The 19,609-nt window shown below is 36.6% G+C and overlaps 1 protein-coding gene across 1 annotated transcript in view; it reads right to left on the minus strand.

The window, feature by feature from the left end:
* Positions 1–19,265, minus strand: part of CEP89 (centrosomal protein 89) — a 34,615-nt gene extending 15,350 nt beyond the window's left edge. Inside the window, exons 1-16 of the mRNA XM_086469100.1 lie at positions 19,180–19,265; positions 17,297–17,403; positions 15,871–16,026; positions 15,390–15,591; positions 14,134–14,239; positions 12,443–12,471; positions 11,195–11,249; positions 9,643–9,861; positions 9,122–9,264; positions 8,700–8,750; positions 7,492–7,575; positions 6,443–6,550; positions 4,280–4,391; positions 2,514–2,694; positions 1,428–1,595; positions 615–756 (exon numbers count right to left, since the gene is read on the minus strand). Of these exons, the coding sequence (XP_086325226.1) occupies positions 615–756; positions 1,428–1,595; positions 2,514–2,694; positions 4,280–4,391; positions 6,443–6,550; positions 7,492–7,575; positions 8,700–8,750; positions 9,122–9,264; positions 9,643–9,861; positions 11,195–11,249; positions 12,443–12,471; positions 14,134–14,239; positions 15,390–15,591; positions 15,871–16,026; positions 17,297–17,403; positions 19,180–19,218 (1,902 nt within the window). The 5' untranslated portion in view covers positions 19,219–19,265. The remainder of the gene's footprint in view (positions 1–614; positions 757–1,427; positions 1,596–2,513; positions 2,695–4,279; positions 4,392–6,442; positions 6,551–7,491; positions 7,576–8,699; positions 8,751–9,121; positions 9,265–9,642; positions 9,862–11,194; positions 11,250–12,442; positions 12,472–14,133; positions 14,240–15,389; positions 15,592–15,870; positions 16,027–17,296; positions 17,404–19,179) is intronic.
* Positions 19,266–19,609: the final 344 nt, after the last annotated feature.

The raw sequence follows: 19,609 nt of genomic DNA on the forward strand, positions 1-19,609 counted from the left end.
AATGGTTTCCAGGACCAATTTGAAGACAGAGTACAAATATGTAAAATTGAAATTGTGTCCAAGATGTTGCAAAGGAAATGAAGTGTGCCTATAAAAAGCCCAGTAACTTCCATGCCAGACACTTCCACTAAACAGAAGATGTTCCAAAACTCTCAACCAGCTGTTCAAAATAACTGCTTACTGAAAAGGAGCATTAACGTGCGTGTGCATCTGCAGTAGAAGGTCCTTACAGATCACTTCAAGGATAATAGTTTACCTTTAGATTCAGAAATGTGTATTAAAAATTGCATGCTGTTTTTCACTATGTGTAGCTTCAACAATTTAAGCCAATCTCTAAAATCAGGTTAAAAAATTCTTTTAAACTTGATATATACCACTGCAGACCCTAATGTTGATGTGAGTTAAGGCTTAATTGTTATCTCCGGAAATTAGGGTCTTTTAACCACTCTTCCAGAAAAGAATCTTTTGCTGCTCCTATTCTATTTGTAGAAGTCTATTTAAGTAACTAAATCCTTAAACCAAAATTATAGCTTTCTTTTTTTGATAATTCAAATTAACAATAGGTTGTGCCAGTAAGACGATAATTGTGTGAAATATCGATTAAAGGTAATTACCAAAAAAATAAGACGATCACGTTCCTGAGCTATCTTCTCCACCAAACCAATAAGGTTTCTTAGATAGTGATGGGCTGCAACTTCTTTTTCCATTGTTTCCTCCAACTGCTGTTTCAAAAACCCTACTTTCTTATTTAATTGCCTATAAAATTATCAGAAAAAGGAAAGTCTTCAGATTGGGAATTAATAATGTCATTAAAATAACTTGCATTGCCTGTGAAAATCTACTTGCGCAAGTCTCAAATAATCAAATATACTGTTAAAGACGCAGTGGCTTAAAATATTTGCAGTGCCAAAAGTATAATTTCCCACTTTTTGGGGCTGTTTTTCTTTACAGTATGCTGTGTGAACAACAGTAACAATGACTCAAAAGAACAATTTGTGCAATGGCTACAAGCTCATATTTCTTAAGAAACACAAAAGTAATAATTGTTTTTACTTTTTAAAGTATTGTGAGCCCAACTCTGAACCACTTGGGTGCCTGAGAAGGTCTGCAAATAGTGTAAGACCCTCTTTTTCAGGTGAGTACACAAATGATTAATTGCTACAGCTAGCGTTAAATATATATTCTTAATTCACATGTAGACATAGAAAAGTGTGTGCATGAAAACGTACGAAGCTTAGCAAAGTTACTTGACAACCAAGCCTTTAGATGTGACAAAGATGTGTTTAGGAAACATGTTTTTTCTGTAATAGGTAGGAATTACACACTGTGGGATGTCAGATAACATTTTTACAGATGTTTTTGCTGTTATTTTTAGAAATACAAGTATTTTTAGGTAAGAAAACACAAATGTGGAAAGAAGAAAATACCTGTTCATCTTTTGTGTCATTTCCATTTCAGTTTCCAGGATCTTGTTGTCAGCCATGAATTTATTTTTCTCTAAAAGCAGTTTCTTGTTTTGAGCTTGCAGTGATGCTATCTTTCCCATTAGATCCTCCACCTCGCAGCGGTTTTTCTCCTGCTCCTGTTGTAAATGGCTGCAAAAACCAACAGCATAGAACAGGTGTCACATATAGACCTACTTCACTAAAAAGCTAAGTTACAGTAGGATACCTATGTCGAAGGTATGAAAAAGATGCCTTGAGAATGCTTAATATTCAGTGGTGACATTGGAGAGGTAATACAGTCTCATAGCATATCAAAGCATGAATGATGCATAATACAAAGTTATTAAAATAATTCATCCTGACTGCACTTGAAATAGAATTTAAATTCTAAAAATATCTGATATAGTCCAAATGTATTCCGTTCCTAATTTTTTTCCAAATAAATTACTAGCAGTGCCAGAAAACAAGGTCTGAGAACTTCTCAGGAAGGCACTGTACCAAGAAACAGTAACTTGCACTATCCTAAGGCTTGAAAGGAAACAAATTTACAGAATATCTTTAGAGAAACATTACAGACTATGCTGCATGACAGCACTTGTGTGTTGTGCTGTTATTTCCATATTGTAAAGACCAGAGAAACTTAACTATTTTTCATTTAGAATTTCAGGATCATTCAGAGATTTTCCCAAAGAACGGAACAAAAGAATTAGAACGTTTTATATACAGTGTTGATAAAGTAAACAGATTTGACAAAAATAATATTTTTAATGCCTTCTCCTTCTACTATTTAAAAAGGTACCTTTAGCAGCAAGTACTCTATGGTAGAAACACTTCTACCAATGTCTCTAGATCTGGGATTTCCTTCTGTAATTTTAGTGGTCTATAAAAAGCAAGACAGTTATTTTTGAAATATTTCTTTACCTTTCTTTGTACTTTTGGTAGTTACCTTCCTAGATTACAAGCCTAAGTACCCACTCGCCTCCTACCTACAGAGTGATACATACACAGATCTGTTCATGTGAATGCTTTACAGAATTGTTTCTCTGTGCACCATGTGTAAACTCATACCTTTTTAAATCATTCACCAAAGCAACGTGCTCCTCTGCAGCTATTCTGCTGTCCAGTTTGGCTGTCAACTCTTCACAAGTAGAACGCAAAGCTTCCAACTGCTTCTGGTACTCTGCTATCTCTTTTTCTTGACTTTGTTTCTTATCTTCTAAGATTACTATCTGTTTGGTCAATTTTGAAGCTTTGAAGAGGAAAAAAACCCAACAGAACTAATTCAATCACCTAATGAAACTCCAACTAAACCAGTAATATGTTAATTCTTAGTTGTTCATAGCATGATGTAACAGTGGACTTGTCTGTTTTGGAAAAGTGCCAAAACTTCAACACTACTTTGCAGGGCTATAAGCTATTTGCTCATTGAAACATCATTTTACTGTGAAAAATCCTCTGATTCAGACTTTATTAAAAAGAACCTAAAATGGAACATGACTTTTGTAACCTAGTAGATAGGGCACACATCTGGAGACTGCCTAGTTTCTGTTCACTGAGCTCTCAGTTTTTCCTGTAGTATGTATTTCAGTCACAGGATACACTGCCAAAACAGCTGTAGGAACTGAATGGAAGATCAGGGCTCTTGTTTCCTTGTGAGAACTGCAGCAATAGATAACAAAATCTGTCAGTTTATTAGGGATGTTCTGACAACTCATACCAGATCAAACTGTCTTGAGATTTGGAAAGAGGAACACCTGATTTTGGGGTATTGTCTGGCCTTTAGCCTTGGGTACGCTGAGTTGTTATGTTCTAAACAGAGATGGATATAGAGAAATAAAACTCTAAACAAGAAACTCATAAACTTCAAAACCAGAAAGGAAAGTATTTATGGAATTAGGTGGCAGATGAATAAAAAATTTCAGAACTGGAGTTTTGCTACATAGGTTCACTTAAGGAAACCGTTCTCATCGGTGACTTATGTTAATCACACATAACTAAAGTTTTTCAGAACATCCTGATCTGTAAATTAAGACTCAGTTATGTTTTTTAAGCTTCACAAAGAAATCTTATTTTCAGTTTGGGCATTTTAAACAATAACATGCCTGTTTTCTTTCTAATATCCAGTCAGAAGACTATTAACCAGAAATATCCAGAGGGACTTACTAATTCAAAAAATAACTATCAGCAGAAAAATTAATCTTGGTCAAGAAATATTATTTACAGGCAAGACAAGAAATATTAAGTGTTCTGAATTCAAGCAAATACAAACCTCTGATAAAACAGCAATAGGTAACAGATTATTACTTGCAGATGCATGTACATTTAAGCAGTATCAGATTATAAAAGTGTAAAATCAAATACACCTACTTATGTTAGTTAACTATATTAAGTGCTAAACATTGGTTGCAAAGCAAAAAATTAAAAACCCCTACAAATCTAAATGGAAAATTTAAATAAGCAAATAATACCTCATAAATACCAACCTGTAAAGTTTAAAGTTCTCTTAAATTATGAAAATGAGCGTATTGCTGTTTAACAGTTCTTGTCACTTTTTCAGAGGAAGCAAGTCAAAAATCAAGTACGGTGTGGTGTGTCAAGTGGTGATACAGACATTTTTTTTCAGTATCAGTTGACAGCCAGAGCCTGATCTCATATTAGTGTTACCTGCATTCAGCAATACTTTGTAGGCATATATGAAGTTGCAAAAAAAAAAATCCAAAAGCAAAACACCCCCCCAAATACCAAACCAAACCAAAACCACAAAGAAACAAAACCCCAAACCTGCAGTACCACCTTTGGTGTAGTTCAAATGCCTAGCAACTCAAGCACTTTACCTTCCTGAACATGTTGTCGGTGACTATCTTTTGCTTTAGCTTGTTGAATTTCAAGTTGCTCCATCAACAATCCGTTTTCTTCCAAGACCAGCTTGGCCTGAGCTTGCAGCTGCTGCCTGCAATGATGACCAGCTTATAAATAAAGTCTAATTCAAATATTAACTTATGTCCAAAGAAAAAACGCAACTGACTTCCAACAGTGTAAACTTATAAAATCATATTTGAACATCTTTAAAAGAAAAATTTTAAAAATAAAAAACCCTCATTGAAAACAATGCCAGGACCCAAGGTAAGCTTATTGGAGACATGAACTCACAACCCTCAAAATGTAAATTATTTTAAATAATGTTTAAAATATTTTACTAACTAAAGCAAAAATTCCCTATAGAAAGAAGGAAAAAATATATGTATGTGTGAATTAGGATGGTAGCATCATAGAATGGCTGAGGTTGGAAGGGACCTCTGGAGGTCATCTGGTCCAACACCCCTGATCACTGAGAGGTACCTAGAGCCAGTTGCCCAGGACCATGGAGGGATTGATTTTTAATATCTCTAGGGATGGAGACTCCACAGCCTCTTTGGACAGCTTGTTGCAGTGCTCACAGTGAAAAACTGTTTCCTTATGTTTAGAGGAAACTTCCTGTATTTCAGTTTGTATCCACCCCCTCTTGTCCTGTCATAGGACACTGCTGAAAAGACCCTGACTGTGTTTACACCCTTCCCTCAGGCATTTATATACAATTTAGATACAGAGACAGCTCAGAGAGTTATGAACTCTCATTCATTTGCAGAGAGGCAAAATTAAAAGCAAAGGTGTTAGAAGTTCAAAAATTCGTATTTAAGAAACTGAAACACCTCTATGAGAACAGTGTTTTGGAATCTGTGGACAGTATATAAGCATCCAAGGATACATATAATATCCAGAGTATTTTACTAAAGCACCCACAAAACACTTTGATACCTTTATAACAACCTACTTAACCAAATCTATACAGAAACTAAACACTTCTCTAATTCTTCCTTGAGGAGCCATTGGAAGTCAGTCCATGTTATTGGTTAAATCTGCAGAGAGACTTAAGATTGGAAGAGACAGCTTGAATCATAAAGTCCTCCTCATGTAGACACTGTGCCATGTGGTCCCTTCCCTACAATTACCACCTGTGGCATGAGTGCAGTAAGAATTTTTACGTTCACTACTCACAGAGGATACTGTTCCAAAACCTATTACACTGGTTAGGAATCGTCTTCCAGTTCCCACTTTGTTTATGGTCAATGAGTACCCAGTTGTTGTTCTAGTAACACTGCCCGCAGTTCTATAAATGCAGCTTAAGTAGTTCTTTGTATACTCCATGACTCCCGTTCCTGATCTGCTTACAGAAAGCAACATTGTCTTTTGTTTCCCTATGTGAGAGAGGCCAGTCTGCCTCAACTCCAAATAAAAGAGGCCCTCCGTTTCCGTGGCTACACCACAAATATTTTCAGCTTTGTTTCCCTGTACTTAAATATGGATGACTGGGACTCTGCAGAGATTTCCATACAATTGTGTTGTTATTGCCCAGCCTCTACTAGAAGGACCTATTTTAACTTTCTCAGGACTGTACTGCCTTTATTTTTTTCTTTATAGCTGTTACTCTAAAAAGCTGACAATCATCTTGTGATAAACCAGCACCATTGCTCTCTTCTCCATCTCAGTTACCAGCTGATGAATGCCTGACTTACGTAAATTGCTATCAAGTCTCATATGTATTTTATACTACTAAATTTCATTATGTTTGCATTGTTTCACTTCTCAAAAACATCAAATTCTTCTAATGCCATATTCCAATACCATTTTATATTAATGAAAAACTGATGTCTTTGCCACATTCCTACTATTAGTAAAATATAAAAGTTAAGTAGGTAACCTGCAAGGTCTGGGACAGAATTACATGGGCTTCAGGTACAAAACTCCATGTTCACTATTTAATCTTTACTCCAAAATTATCTTGGGCATTGCAGATCAGCATTGTTCCAACAAGACATAATCATGACCTTATTAACTCTTCAGCAAAACTTAATTTGCTTGAGGTGAATAAAATTTTCCCTTAAGATCTGTAATCTTAAAAGTTTGCATGCAACAAGCAGAAAATTAGTAGCTTTTAAATTAATTTATAAGAATAACACTTGCCATTCTGTGGCAGTAATAAAGTTAGTTTTATTTAATTGCTCATGCAGGTATTCATTCTCCTTCACCAGCTCTTCAACTCGTACTTTAAAATTCTTCATATCCTCCTGGAAGACAAAGGACTCCATGTAAAATTCTTTAGAGGCAAGTATTCCATTTTAATTTTTACATCAACAAAAACTTTTATAAATATACATGCCTGGGTGCCTTCTGATTCTTCTATTAATGGCATATTATTTCACTACTCACTCATCTTTTATTCAGATGTGCATACTTCTAAATTGCTTCAACCACCTACTAATATTTGATTAAAAATAATATAGATACTTGAATTACGCCACAGTTTTTCAAAGTGTCATTTGAATTAAGCAAGTTGTAGATCCTTAAAATAAGGATTTAAAATCCAGATTCAGGAAATAACTAGATGATACTATACGTTTTCAGCATGAATTACATGAATTTGAATATTGTAGGGTAATATCATGTAGGGTAATACCAGTGTTTTGTTCTCATTTTATGGCTTAGGGATTTTTTGAGGAAATAAATTATTTTAAAAAGATAGGGCAGTTCTGCTCTGAAGCAAATCACCATTTTTCAAAGATTCAGTGACCAAAAAAAATACTTCTAAAGAGCAAAAAGGGTATCGATTCCTTAATACTAATTCCTTAAATATCTAGAAATAAGTATTCTTCTACCACAAAATCCACAGGCCTGTAACTGGAAGAATAGCTATACAGGGCAGTGAATCCCCATTATGAATGACAATAGTAAATTCTTTCTACTGCTGACTGTGTTATGGCTTACTCTATTCAGAATGCACAATTCTTGTACATCTCAGTGTAGTGCCTGCTTCTACATCTGAAAAGGCTGACAAAACCAAACAAGCCAAGGAGGATAAGATAGCACGATAACTATGCAGAGAAAAGTAAAACAAAGTCACTTTTAATTGCAGGCAAAAAACAGCTTGGACAAATCTTTAAAAAAAAAAAAAAAAATCAGTCATTTCTGCTTTAGTGTAGAAGTATAGTTTCTTTAAATGGCAACTTGCCTCATGTTCAAGATTTAAATCTTCCTTTTCTCTTATTCTATCTTCATATGCCAACAGAAGAGGTGACAAATACTTCATATCCAACTTAAAAAAAAAGAAAATAAATCAATCCATATAAATCAATTTTACCATAATTCAAATGGTATATACAAACCATAATGTCATCAATATTTTTTACTACTTCTCCTGCTATATATTGCTAGTTTTAAAAGCTATTAAGGGTTTTGTATATGCCTTGCAGACAACAGTGCAGGACTTACACAAGCACACAGATCATCATATGCAAAATGATGCTGCAGCAGCACTCAATAGCACTGCCTCAGGAGCCAGCTTTGGAAAGGACACGGCTCGATGCTATACTTGCGCACTTCACTAAAAAGCAGCTACTACTTATCAGTATATGTAACACAGCAGAACGTGGATGCAAATGAATACGAAACCAATCTGAAACACTACAGTGAATACAGTTAATCAAATTTAGCCCAGATTCATCAGTAATTGGGAAAGGAAGTTTTACACTCTCAAACCTGCATCTTTAAATACATACGTATGTGATTCTTGGATATTATAACTAGAAAGAGGACAAGGAGGACTTTCTTATTTCTGTATAGCTCTGAATAACAATAAGGAAGAAAAATTTAAGATCTGATTAGCATTTCAAGGAGAAATTGTTTCTCGTATTACAAATGCATTCAGTTTCACAGACTATTTGCCTTAGCCTTGCCAGAAGCTCATAGGCTACTAGAGGACCCATGACCATTCCTACCATCAGAATCACTGAAATATGCTCTTTTCTTTTAGTATCATCTTAAAAATAATCACAACAAAAGATTAACTAGTAGTAAGATTAACAGGCAATAGACCTGGAAACCAACTATATGCTAGACACAAATACTAAGTGGAGATGGTATTTGTGATTCTCAGGGTAACAGTACTTCTACTTAATTTGCATTCAGTAGTTCAAAGCTGGTGATTGTGCGCAGTCTGCAGCTTACTATAAATTCAACTGGAGCTACACACATTCATTGCAAAGCTCTGCCCTACATCTTTTTATGCAACAAACATAAACGTTTATAATATTCTACTAGTACGTGACAGTTCAGCAAAGTAACTAAATAATATCCTGAATACTGGGTTCCAGTAAAGAAATTCAGCTACTTTACTTAGAAAGGAATGAACAGGTAAGTGAAAAATATTATTTTACTTACCAGCCATGGTGGTGGTGGTCCTTTCATGGGTAAACCTTTCAGTTTTAGATGCTAAAGGAGATTTTTAAAAAGATACTGAAATTATTTCCTGCTTTTTGAAGTACCAACCACTGTCCACTGCAGTCACAACTATTACCACAAACAAGTTTATGTTTCTAATTATGTGTTGCATATGTAACACACGCTCAAAGTCAACAAAATTGAAACTAGTTACTAACAATAGGAGAAAGTCTAACTTTAAGAAGTTAGACTAACTTCTTAAAGTTAGACTTAACAATAAATGCTTATTTTAAATTTCAGAAAAAGCCAATGCTATTTGTAGACTTTGTGGCAAATTTGGAGAAAATAATCTTAACTCAAAGATGAATGAAAGGACAATGGGACATTTCAGTACAAATTGCCTTTATAACCAAGATTCTCACCTCTTCTTGGGACAGTGGCCTGAATTTAGTTTGATAGCGACTTAATTCTACATTTAAACGATGGACCGTCATTTTCAAAGCATCATTTTCATCTACAAGTTCTTGTGCTTGTTGTCTGAGAAAAAGTAATTCTGTAGTCTCCTCTATTAAAACAAATATCCAACAAGAAAGTTCAATCAAAATTCAAGAAGTGTTCACAGTAATTTGTTAATTGTATGGAAAAAGCATCTTAATAACCTAGAATCATAAGAGAACTTCTCTTAAAATACTGTAATGGAATAATCCCATGAAAAATTACTAACAAAAAATCATTACATTTCAAACAACCAAGTAATTTTTTTTCATGATCATGTAAGTATTCCTTGACAAAATTTCTACAAATGTAGAAAATACTGTTCAGAAACTACTGCATAGGTACTTGCTCAAATCAATGAGTAGAAACCTATATTGCAGGAACAGGCTCTAAGAAATTAGAAAAATCAAGCAAGACAACTATAGAATAGCTTATATGTTTCTCCCACCTTCTCTATGTGACTTGTCTGCAGCTTCTGCAAGTCTTCTGTTCTCTTGTTCTAGTCTCTTCAGGTTTAACTGCAGTTCTTCCATTTGCTGTTTTGTTCCCTCAAATTGTTGGACCATAGCCTGGTACACCTTGTTCAGAGACCAGTTTTCTCGTTTTAGTTCTCTGAACTTTTCTTTAGTCATATTTTCCCATGCTTGCCTTGTCCGAATAGACACATCTGTAATGCCACACACAGTACAATGTATTTAAATAGTATTCAGCAAATTGTAATCCATTTTTTCTAATATTAGCATATGTACAAGAGATACTTTATAAATCAGCTCATGGCTCCCAGAAGGTAAGGCCAGAGAGAATGAAAAAAGAGGATTTGGAAAGAGTAGCTGCAAGTTCCCATCTTTCCTCTCAGATAATGAAAATATTCCTTCTGTAAAGGGAAAAGAAAGTGTCAGCGTATCTCCCTCTCTCTAGCAGCGGTGACTAGAGAGGTGGGACAGAAATATCCACTGGAGTAAGTAAAGTTTATGTGCCCTGTGTGGACTAGGCAGTCCTTTTGATCCCTCCTTATTTTAATCACCTGTGTAATGAAAACTTTACCCTCCTTCCCACTGAAGAGGCTTCAATGATCTGTTACTGAACAGAGTTACTTAACAGTCCTTACAAAAGTAAAATTTCAGATAATCTGCAAAATCATGGATATATTGTTGCATCAGTAATAATGAATCACGCTTTCGAATTATTGTTATGATCTGTATGGGCTAAACTGTTTCCTATTAAAAGAAAGGTTGAGATTTTACCCTTACTGTCAGACTTCTTAGAGCCAGCATAATCTAACAGCATACATGCATGAATATAACTGAGTACAGAACTGTTCCTTAGTATGGGACATATATGAAATCCAAGAAATAGGTTTTGAAATACAGAGCTATCTCTTGTTATTGATGACTTATAACAGCTTCATGTGTTTAATAATATTTCAGGCACTTATGGTCACTGTTAACTTCCTGTGAGAAGGCAGAAGATACTTGGACATCACAGAAATACACAAAACCCCATGAACTCATGATAGGCACATGTTCCATCCATGCAACACATGAAGTTCAGAGGTGCTGTGCCTCGAATTGTTACATGGATGCAATAACATACAAATAAGGCACTAGCTGAAGCTAGACCACGTATCTCCTATCACTGTATGTTTACCACTTCAGTTGCGATAGGATACACAAAGGTGACATCCTCTAGTGCAGCTGAAACTTAAGGCATTGGAGAGTTACAGTATGACTTTAATTTCATTACATCATTTCACAATTACTTAAGACTTCAAAAGTCACTCAGATTAGAAAATAAAAACAAGTCTAAAACAGCTAACAAAGAGCCTGGAACTATTGGTTTTATACATATCACAGAGCACTCGCGAGTTTCTCCTGTCCTGTACAGGAGAAACGCTTTCTTTTTCCCCAAAAATTAGGCTTAGAGAATACAGCAGGAAAATGGATTTTTATATGCATATGAAGTGAAAAGGTGTAGTAAAGTCATAGAAAAATCACAAGTACCTGGTGATGGTGGAGGCTTTTCACATATCAGATTTTCAGCTAATGATTTTTCTTCCTAGCAGAAAAATAAAAAATTACACAGTTTGCTTTAACAGTTATCCTTTCTGAAGTACTCTGAACAGCATCACCGTTGGAGAGCTTAAGAAACAAAAGTTTTAAAGCAGTTTCTTTTATATCAACAAAATTTAATGTTGGATTCACTACTGACAATATGTGACTTGTCATTTCCCCATCTTGACATCACTTATCACTTCCATCAGTCACTTGTGGACACTTGGAACTGTTAACATTTACTTCAGGTGTCAGAGATGTTCAGTTCTCAAAACAATTTTATAGCTGACATAAAAGTTACATAAACACAAATCTTCTTGACCAAACAGGATGGATATTACTCCCACATGTTAGTTTGCATAAAACAAGACTTTAGAATAGTCTATTATGATATGAATTGTCAGTCCCTAACTGGGAATCAGTGAATTAATTAAAATGTAAAATGTTCTTCAAAGTTGAAGAACTTTTTTTTTTTTTGACTAGCAAAGGGAGAACAAAGTACCTATTTGATATTTTCAGAAGGTTTTTTCATTAGGAAGGAACTACAGGCTGAATTTATACCAATGGGTTTACTTGAGGTGAACACGATCGATATACAAACTTTCTCCATGTTTTTATGAAACAGCAGTGAAGTTTTGTAAGGATATGATGCCACATAATTTAACATACCAATCCCCTGATAAGTCAAAACTCATGAACAATTTTTAAAAAAAAAGTGCTCGAGAATTTGAAGGAAAAAAAAAAAGTGATGTTAACAATGGAAGAACTATTTTTTTAAATAATACTCCAGCAAGCTGACCTGAGAAACGAAACTTTTGGGTATCTTTTTTCAAGCTTATGAAAGCAGTCCGATGGACCCAGCTGGAAAACTAGATAAAAATCTAGTGAAGCCAGGCTCAGAATTTGGAAACTATCAGTAAGAGCTACCTCTTACTACTAATATGCTGTCTCCTGCTCTGTTTCTTTCTTTTGTATAAGAAACCACAGAAGATGTTAAAAAACCAAAACAACCCAACTGTTGTATGACCTATTTACCTATACAGTCATATTTTTTCAAAAGGAATTAGCCATCTTGTACTCCAGAAGATTCCCTAGTGGCAATAAATTAGTTTTCTTTTAAGTAATTGTAAACTACCAACTCTCTATAACACCCTTTTATCCAAAAGGCATCACAAATTAACATCACATAAGTCTTACCTTTAAATTCAAGCCAAGATGCTGGTCTTCTCCTAAAGAAAAACAGATCTTTTAGTCAATTAAATGCAAAAGTATATGTAAGTCTGTAAACTATAAGGGTTCATATGGATATGTAAGCACACATATTCTATACTGCAAATAAATGTAAGAAAGTCCTCACCAAACCACAAATTAGGTGACTAACTTTCCATTATCTCTTTCATGGTGTATCAGGATACTGATGTGTGACCTTACTTTACTTCACACTGTATAGATGTAACTATGGAAGAAATGAAGTTGTGTCATTGTCTTCCACTGTTATTTTAAAATTTGACTAAAGGACAAATGAAATATTTTCATTAATTTTACTAGGCTTGAATTCTATTGCATCTCTGAACAAGGCAATTGCAAATCTGACAGCTTCCAAGATCTGCAGCACTTACTATGTAGAAGAGGGATAAGAAACCGTTTATACATTCTATTCTTTTCAGTTTAATGCATCTGCTTCCCAAATGGTTCTACCAAAGCAACCCATTCTTCCTGGATATTGTTCTCTATAAAGCTTTTCAAATAACTCCACTGAAATAATATTGAAACAACAATGGGATCCAACGTGAATAAAACTTAGAAAGACAAAGATTTTTTTAAAAACGGACTCAGTTCTGCTTCCTCCTTCCTATCTAATAACTACTAGAGTGCTGCCATCCTCTGTAAAAACTGCATTTTGCAGCTCTAGAACAAATTCTGGTTCCCTGTTTTTCTGATTTTAAAATTACGCAATAAAGTTCCTATGCAGATAGATTGGTCTTGCGCTCTTGTCATAATTTTTTCTCCACAATATTCTGTTGTTACAAGAAAGTATGACAGATCCAGTTACAAACCAAATGTCCCTGATCTAGTGAAATTACTTATTGCAAAAAAAATTATTCATGAAGAATAAAAATTCAGAACTAAGGATGATAACCTGAGACTGATTATCATGTTCAGCTCTATTCTGTCAGAACCTTCCTCTGTGACCTGATGTATAATTTTTAAGGCCCAGACCTTAAAAGATAGCAAGAATGACAACTTCTGTAGAAAGGATAAACAATCCTAGAATCACGCTATTTGATTATTAAAAAAAATTCTTACTGCTGATTTTCAGCCATGACATTTTTTTATCCAAGAAAAATGACCAATTAAAAAATGTTGTCTTTATCTCTTTAGTGGTTTGGGTTTTGTTGGTTGTGGTTTGGTTTTGGTTTTGTTGTTTTGGGGGTTTGTTTGTTTGTTTGTTTGTTTTTTAACACTGGTAGTTTCTACTTTTTTCCATTTTTTTGAGCACAGTAACACCCTAATGGTTTCCAGAGTATAAACTGGATTGATTTTGGCAGAAACATAGTACAAAATGACTGCACTGGACAGGACAAAGAGTTCACAAAACTCTTTCCCCCACACCTCCTCTCCTTTTACACTGGTTGATATTGGATGTTTAGTAGGAGTTTCAGTTATACAGTGAACACAGGCCAATCTTCCCTCTTTATGCAGATTTTTAATTTTCTGTAACTACTAGAAATAGCTAAGTATTTGGTAGCATTTCTTTCATTACCCTTTCAAAAAAAAAAAAAAAGGAATATATCATTATCATATAGTATTAAATTTATTTTATTCCAAAATTATTTTTCCCTATGGTAATAAAAGGTATGGCTGTTTGACTTTAAGGTTTTTTTTACCTTCTGTTTGCACATTTGACTCATCCACCAGCACCTGAAACTCAGTTTCATGAGAAGGCACCTCTTTCTTGTCAGCACTAGTACTCTGAGATGGTGGAAACTCTTCCTATGTAAAAATAAGACAAGCCTATCTAAATCACCATAACACTGTCAAAATAGCCCACTATCAATAGCCCATTGATACCTGTATGAAACCTTTGGTGTACTAACATCCCAGTCACATTTGGAATTGTACTCCAATAATAAATGATAAGACATAGAGCCCTAAAACAAACAAAACACCCTATGTAAATAAAATCTAAACCTTACAGTGATCAATAGGAGGTGGGAAACTATGACAGCCGTTTAGTTCACAGGGCAAATATTCCCTGTCACCTTATTCAGTCACAAGAGTCTGTGAAATTATCCTACATTTGCTTGTTTGCTGTGTCATATCTAAACATGCTCTTAATAAAAGATCACCCATTTATCTATACTATCATAGCACTGAAGGATTCATGAATAATTTTTAGCATTGTCTTTGCTGGTTTTATCCTGTTAATAGTATACTAGTGTCCCACATATTCCACTTGCTCCCTTTATTCCCCCCTGCCTTCCCTCCTCTTACTCACTACCATCTCTTCACCTAGAGCTGTTTTCTGATTTCTTTCACACACATAGCATTTTATTGCCTCTTTACTACTCAGTTACTTCTTCCTGTTGGTTCAATTTTTGTATCATTTTGGAGTGAACTTTAGATGTGCCTTAGGAGTATTAAGCTGCTCATTGCTGTTTTAAGACAATCCAAAACTCTAACATAGAAAAATCCACTGGTCTTCAAGACAACAAGGTAACTTATTTTGTTTGATTCTGAATCCCCCTGTCTCTATATAGGGTTCTGCTCATTAGCACAACACTGCATCATTAACTAAGATTTCACCAATTAAAAATAAAGTTCTTAGTGCTTTTAACCAATAATCTAAGTATCACACTCAACCTAAAATACTTTACAAGACTAAATTATGCACATTAATTATACACAATACTGGTGTTTTCCTGACAAGAAAAGGCTCCTAATAATCAGAGATACGGAATCTGTGAGGGTCAAACCAACGTAACTCGTGTAGGAGTAAATGAACTACAAAAAGCAGCATGTGAAATAAAAATTGAATAAATGTCTGAAGGGTAAGGAGAGAATGAAAGACCTTAGAAATATTTAATATTTGCATTAATATATTAAAACATGATGAAGGAATTAATGCATTTGAAAATCCTACCTTCTTATTTTTGCAGGGAACAGCATAAATAGCATTAGTGCTAAAGTCTTCTCCCCTTTTCTCATTACTCTGACAGCTGGACTTTGCCTCTTTATCAGCATCTGAAAGATGGGTATCCATATCATCATCCTCTCCGTAGTTGCCTGATGTTTCCAGGGGCTGTCCAGGAGATCTGTCACTACCATCAAGTTTCCAGTTAGGCCTGCAAGTAGGAAGCAGTTTAAAGCCTGTTTCAATGTTGCCTATGGCCTACTCTTCCAAAAAAAAATTAACACTAGTAAAGTAGAACCATCAGTTCATACAATATATGCAACAAGCCCAAACAGCCAATGCAAACATCACTTCAGACACAATTTATGACGTAGTGAGAAAAAAGTAAGTGGCTATAACAGCAGGAGTTTGCTGTAACTCTTTGGTAAAACTGTATCATTGACAGATTCTATTTCTAATATAAGATAGCAAACCAGAAAGTATACATTACCCCATGCTGAGCTCTGTGACTGTTGCATATGGTTCGAAACATTCTTGTTCCACACAAGTGGAATCACCTTCAGGAAGCGACTGCTGCCGAGGCTGAGGAATAGCAACAGTGCGCCCCGTTAGCGTTGTTGCAAGGATAGCTGCTGCTAGAGCAGATCTGGAAGAAAGCAGAGTAAAGCAATGAAACAAAACTGATGTCTTCTCTGTGCTCCACATTTTATATTTTTTCATTGCAAAATAACTTCACTATTTAAGCAAAGCAAAATGTTCACAGTTAACAAGCATAAGCACTACTGGAAGTGCCAAGGGACTGGTTATAAACCATTAACTCCCAAAGTAAAGGACAAAACTGGGCAAGCTATAGTAACGCAGCTATCTAAGAGTAAAGTAAAATACCTGCTGATTTTCCCAAATCATATGCATGAAAATCGTGGAATATACTGAGTTACATTCCCAAAATTGACTGATAATTTACAGTACTTAGCATTCACTTTAGCCATAACAATACTACCTGGTGTTTGTTGAAAGTGTTCTGTGTTCTGCTGTTTTGTCTCCTACTTGCCATTATTCCCTGCTCTGAACCTTTTACTGATGACTCTGAAGCTCTTAATAAATGCTGGCACACTGCAAACTAGGGCAAGCATAAGTAGATAGAAGTGCCTATTCGTGGGATGCTGCGGAGTATAGAGAAGGGTAAGATGAACAGGTAAAAACAAGCAGGAACAGAGATTAAAGGAGAGAAATGGTGAGGACTATAACAGGAATGACAACAACTGGAGGCCAAAAAGGAAGAAGAAATTAAATAGGATCAAGTAGGAGTGTTACAGACACTAGAAAGACCATAGGAAACAACTAGAATTGAACTAAACATGGAGAAAATATAAAAACTGTAAGAAATTACAAATTAAAAGAAAAATAGATTTGTATTTTCTCTTTACGTAACTTGCCTACATAGCTAATTCAAATCCAGTCCAACATGGTTTTACCTGCCAGTTTTTTAAGTCCTTGCTTTTTTTAATACACAATAAAATGGCATGTTAGTAACATCTAATTAATGCTTTTCTAACGAGTTAAAATTTCCTGACTTACGGTACTAGCACTGCTACAGTCCTACACTCTCCTGTAGCAGCCAAATTAAAAATGGCCCTAACTTTTGATAGTCCATTTGTGTTTAATTGACTCAGATTTACAGTAAGTTACATATTCATAATGGTCATTGTCCCTTAATTACTTAGCATGCTTAGGAGTGGGAGAAAAATAGGTATCTCTAAAGTTCAAAGAATGGAACAGCCCCGATTAAAAATATATTTATGAAAAGGTTTATGTAAATACTGCAGCAAGGACATGCAATTCCTCTAATCATGCTTTTCTAGTATGCTATTGTAGTTGATGAAGCAAAAAAAAAAAAAACCAAACTCAAAACCTACCTGGGCCTTTCTGGAGAAGGGTTTGGACTACGAGGGGGAGGGGTGCGGGGAACTGCAGGTTTAGGAGCTATGGTAGCAGCAGGGACCAGGCCATGAGCTATACGTTTCTAAACAATTTAAAATAAAATTAGTTGACAATGACTTTAAGGATCACAATGAAAAAAAACATAGAATTAAACACACACAAAAACTAACAATGCAAAATAATATAAAAAAAGAAGAACAATTACATGCAATGAATGTAAACAGAAGACTTGAAATGGTTCCAAGTTTAACTTTTTAACATGTATGAAGAACTACTAATGAAGGTTAGAAATGTAATTTACGTAAGACCCGTGAATGTGGGTTTTCCACCCACTACATCACAATCTGCAAAACCAGAATTTTAACCTACTCAAGTTTGGTTTTTTCCTGTATATATACAAGAAAAAAGGAGTACTAGAAATGAACTTTTTTCCAAAATATTTGGACCCTGCTTCGGAGTAACAATATTAGTCCCTTTATTGTAGAAAGGGTCTGTCAGTCAGAGGAAATCCTCAGTCATAGCACTATGAGATAGAAGAAAAAACTCTAACTAAACAAGTCTTGCAGTCAAAGGTTCAACCTGCATTTAAAAAAAAAAAAAAAATCCCAATGTGTTTTTTTTTTTTTTTAGCAAAACCAACCATTTTTTTTTTAAAGGATAACATTAAATACTGGCTCAGAAAAACTGGGACCAGAATTCCCTACAAAGAGTACTGTGAATGGAATCACATAATGGTTGAAGTTGGAAGGGATCTCTGGAAATTGCCTAGTCCAAGTCCCTGCCAAAGCAGAGTCAACTAGAGAGGGTTGCTCGGGATCCTGTCCAGTTGGGTTTTGAGTATTTCCAAGGCTGGAGACTCCACAGCCTCCCTGGGCAACTTGTTCCAACGCTAGACCATCCTCACAGTACTTTTTTTATTACTATGTTTTAAGTTGAATTTTCTGTATTTGAATTTATGCCCATGGCCTCTTGTCCTCTCTCTAGGCATCAGAAAAAAATATGTCACAATAAAGTCCATCATCTTCAGACAGATGTTACTTTTTTTTTAATCGAGTAAAACAGACTAAGTTTCTGCTATTTCTGCTACAGAGTTTTGTTTTGTTTGCAATTATTATTTGTCTTCTCCCACGGGATACTTAACAGGTAAACTGGGAAATATTTCTGTCTTTACAGTAAGCCGCATCAAATAACTAAATGATGCATTACAAAAACTGTCCTGTTACTCGGTCTCATCTTGCAAATGCAGTGCTCCCAGTTCTGGAAATCTTTCTGGTATGCACCACCTTGTTTACTTAAGGCTGTTGACTGTAGATGTCTTACTATGACTGCCAGGGAATACAGCTGATGCTGTCATCCCACAGGAAGACAACGGCTGAAGATCAATACCCTTGGCCGCTCTAGGCTTTCGCTATGAACTTTTATCAGTTCACTTCGCGGCAGCGAACGCGTGCTTGGAGCAGCACCTCAGCAGGCGTTGGAAGCGAGCGAGCTGCCCGTCCACCCGGGGGCTCCAGCCCCCGCCGGCACCCAGAGGCCTCCCTGGAAGGGAAAGGCGCCAGAAACACCCCCCGTTCCCCGCCCCGCCCAAGCCAGGCGTTTCTGGAGAAGACGGGCAGGCCCGGGACCGAGGGAAAGGAGAGCGCCAGCACCCGGCCTCCGGACACCCTTTTTTTCTTTGCTTAGGATTTCTGCTTCTCCCCGTTTTTCACTTCAAACTGCTCAGCCACCACCGGCGTCAACGGCAGGGCGCGGCCGCCCGCCGCGGGGCCCTCGGCCCTCCGCCCTCCCGCCGGGCCCGGCCCCCTGCCTCCCCTGCCTCACGGGGACGGAGCCCTGCCCCGGACGGCGCGGTACTCACGAAGAGGCTCTTCCGGCCTTTCTTGAAAATAAACGCCATCGGGACCGGGTGGGGGAAGAGTCTCTGCTACTGCTTCCCGACTCCTTCCTCCCAACTTCGGACGCTTCTCCCGTCGCCACGCGCCAGAAAACAACGGCACGGCAGATTGGCTGTAGGTTTGCGCTCCCCGAATCAGCACGCGCCTTACTCACCCCTCCTCCGGCCCTAGCAACCTACCAGTGGCGAGGCCCGCCCCACCCGCCTTCTCACTCGCCCATGGGCGGCAGAGGCGTCGCTTCCTATTTGCTGCCGCCGCTGTCAGCCAGGCGCGCAGCTTGAGGCGGGCTCTTCGTGTGGCGGTGCTGAGGCGCCGTCTCTCCCGACGCGGTGGTGGCGTCTCTGTCCCGGCTGATCTCCGTCGCGGCCCGAAGGACGGGCTGCGACCCCGAAA

Source organism: Leptosomus discolor, chromosome 8 (assembly GCF_034619465.1).
Source record: "Leptosomus discolor isolate bLepDis1 chromosome 8, bLepDis1.hap2, whole genome shotgun sequence".
In the NCBI taxonomy this organism is placed as follows: Eukaryota; Metazoa; Chordata; class Aves; order Leptosomiformes; family Leptosomidae; genus Leptosomus; species Leptosomus discolor.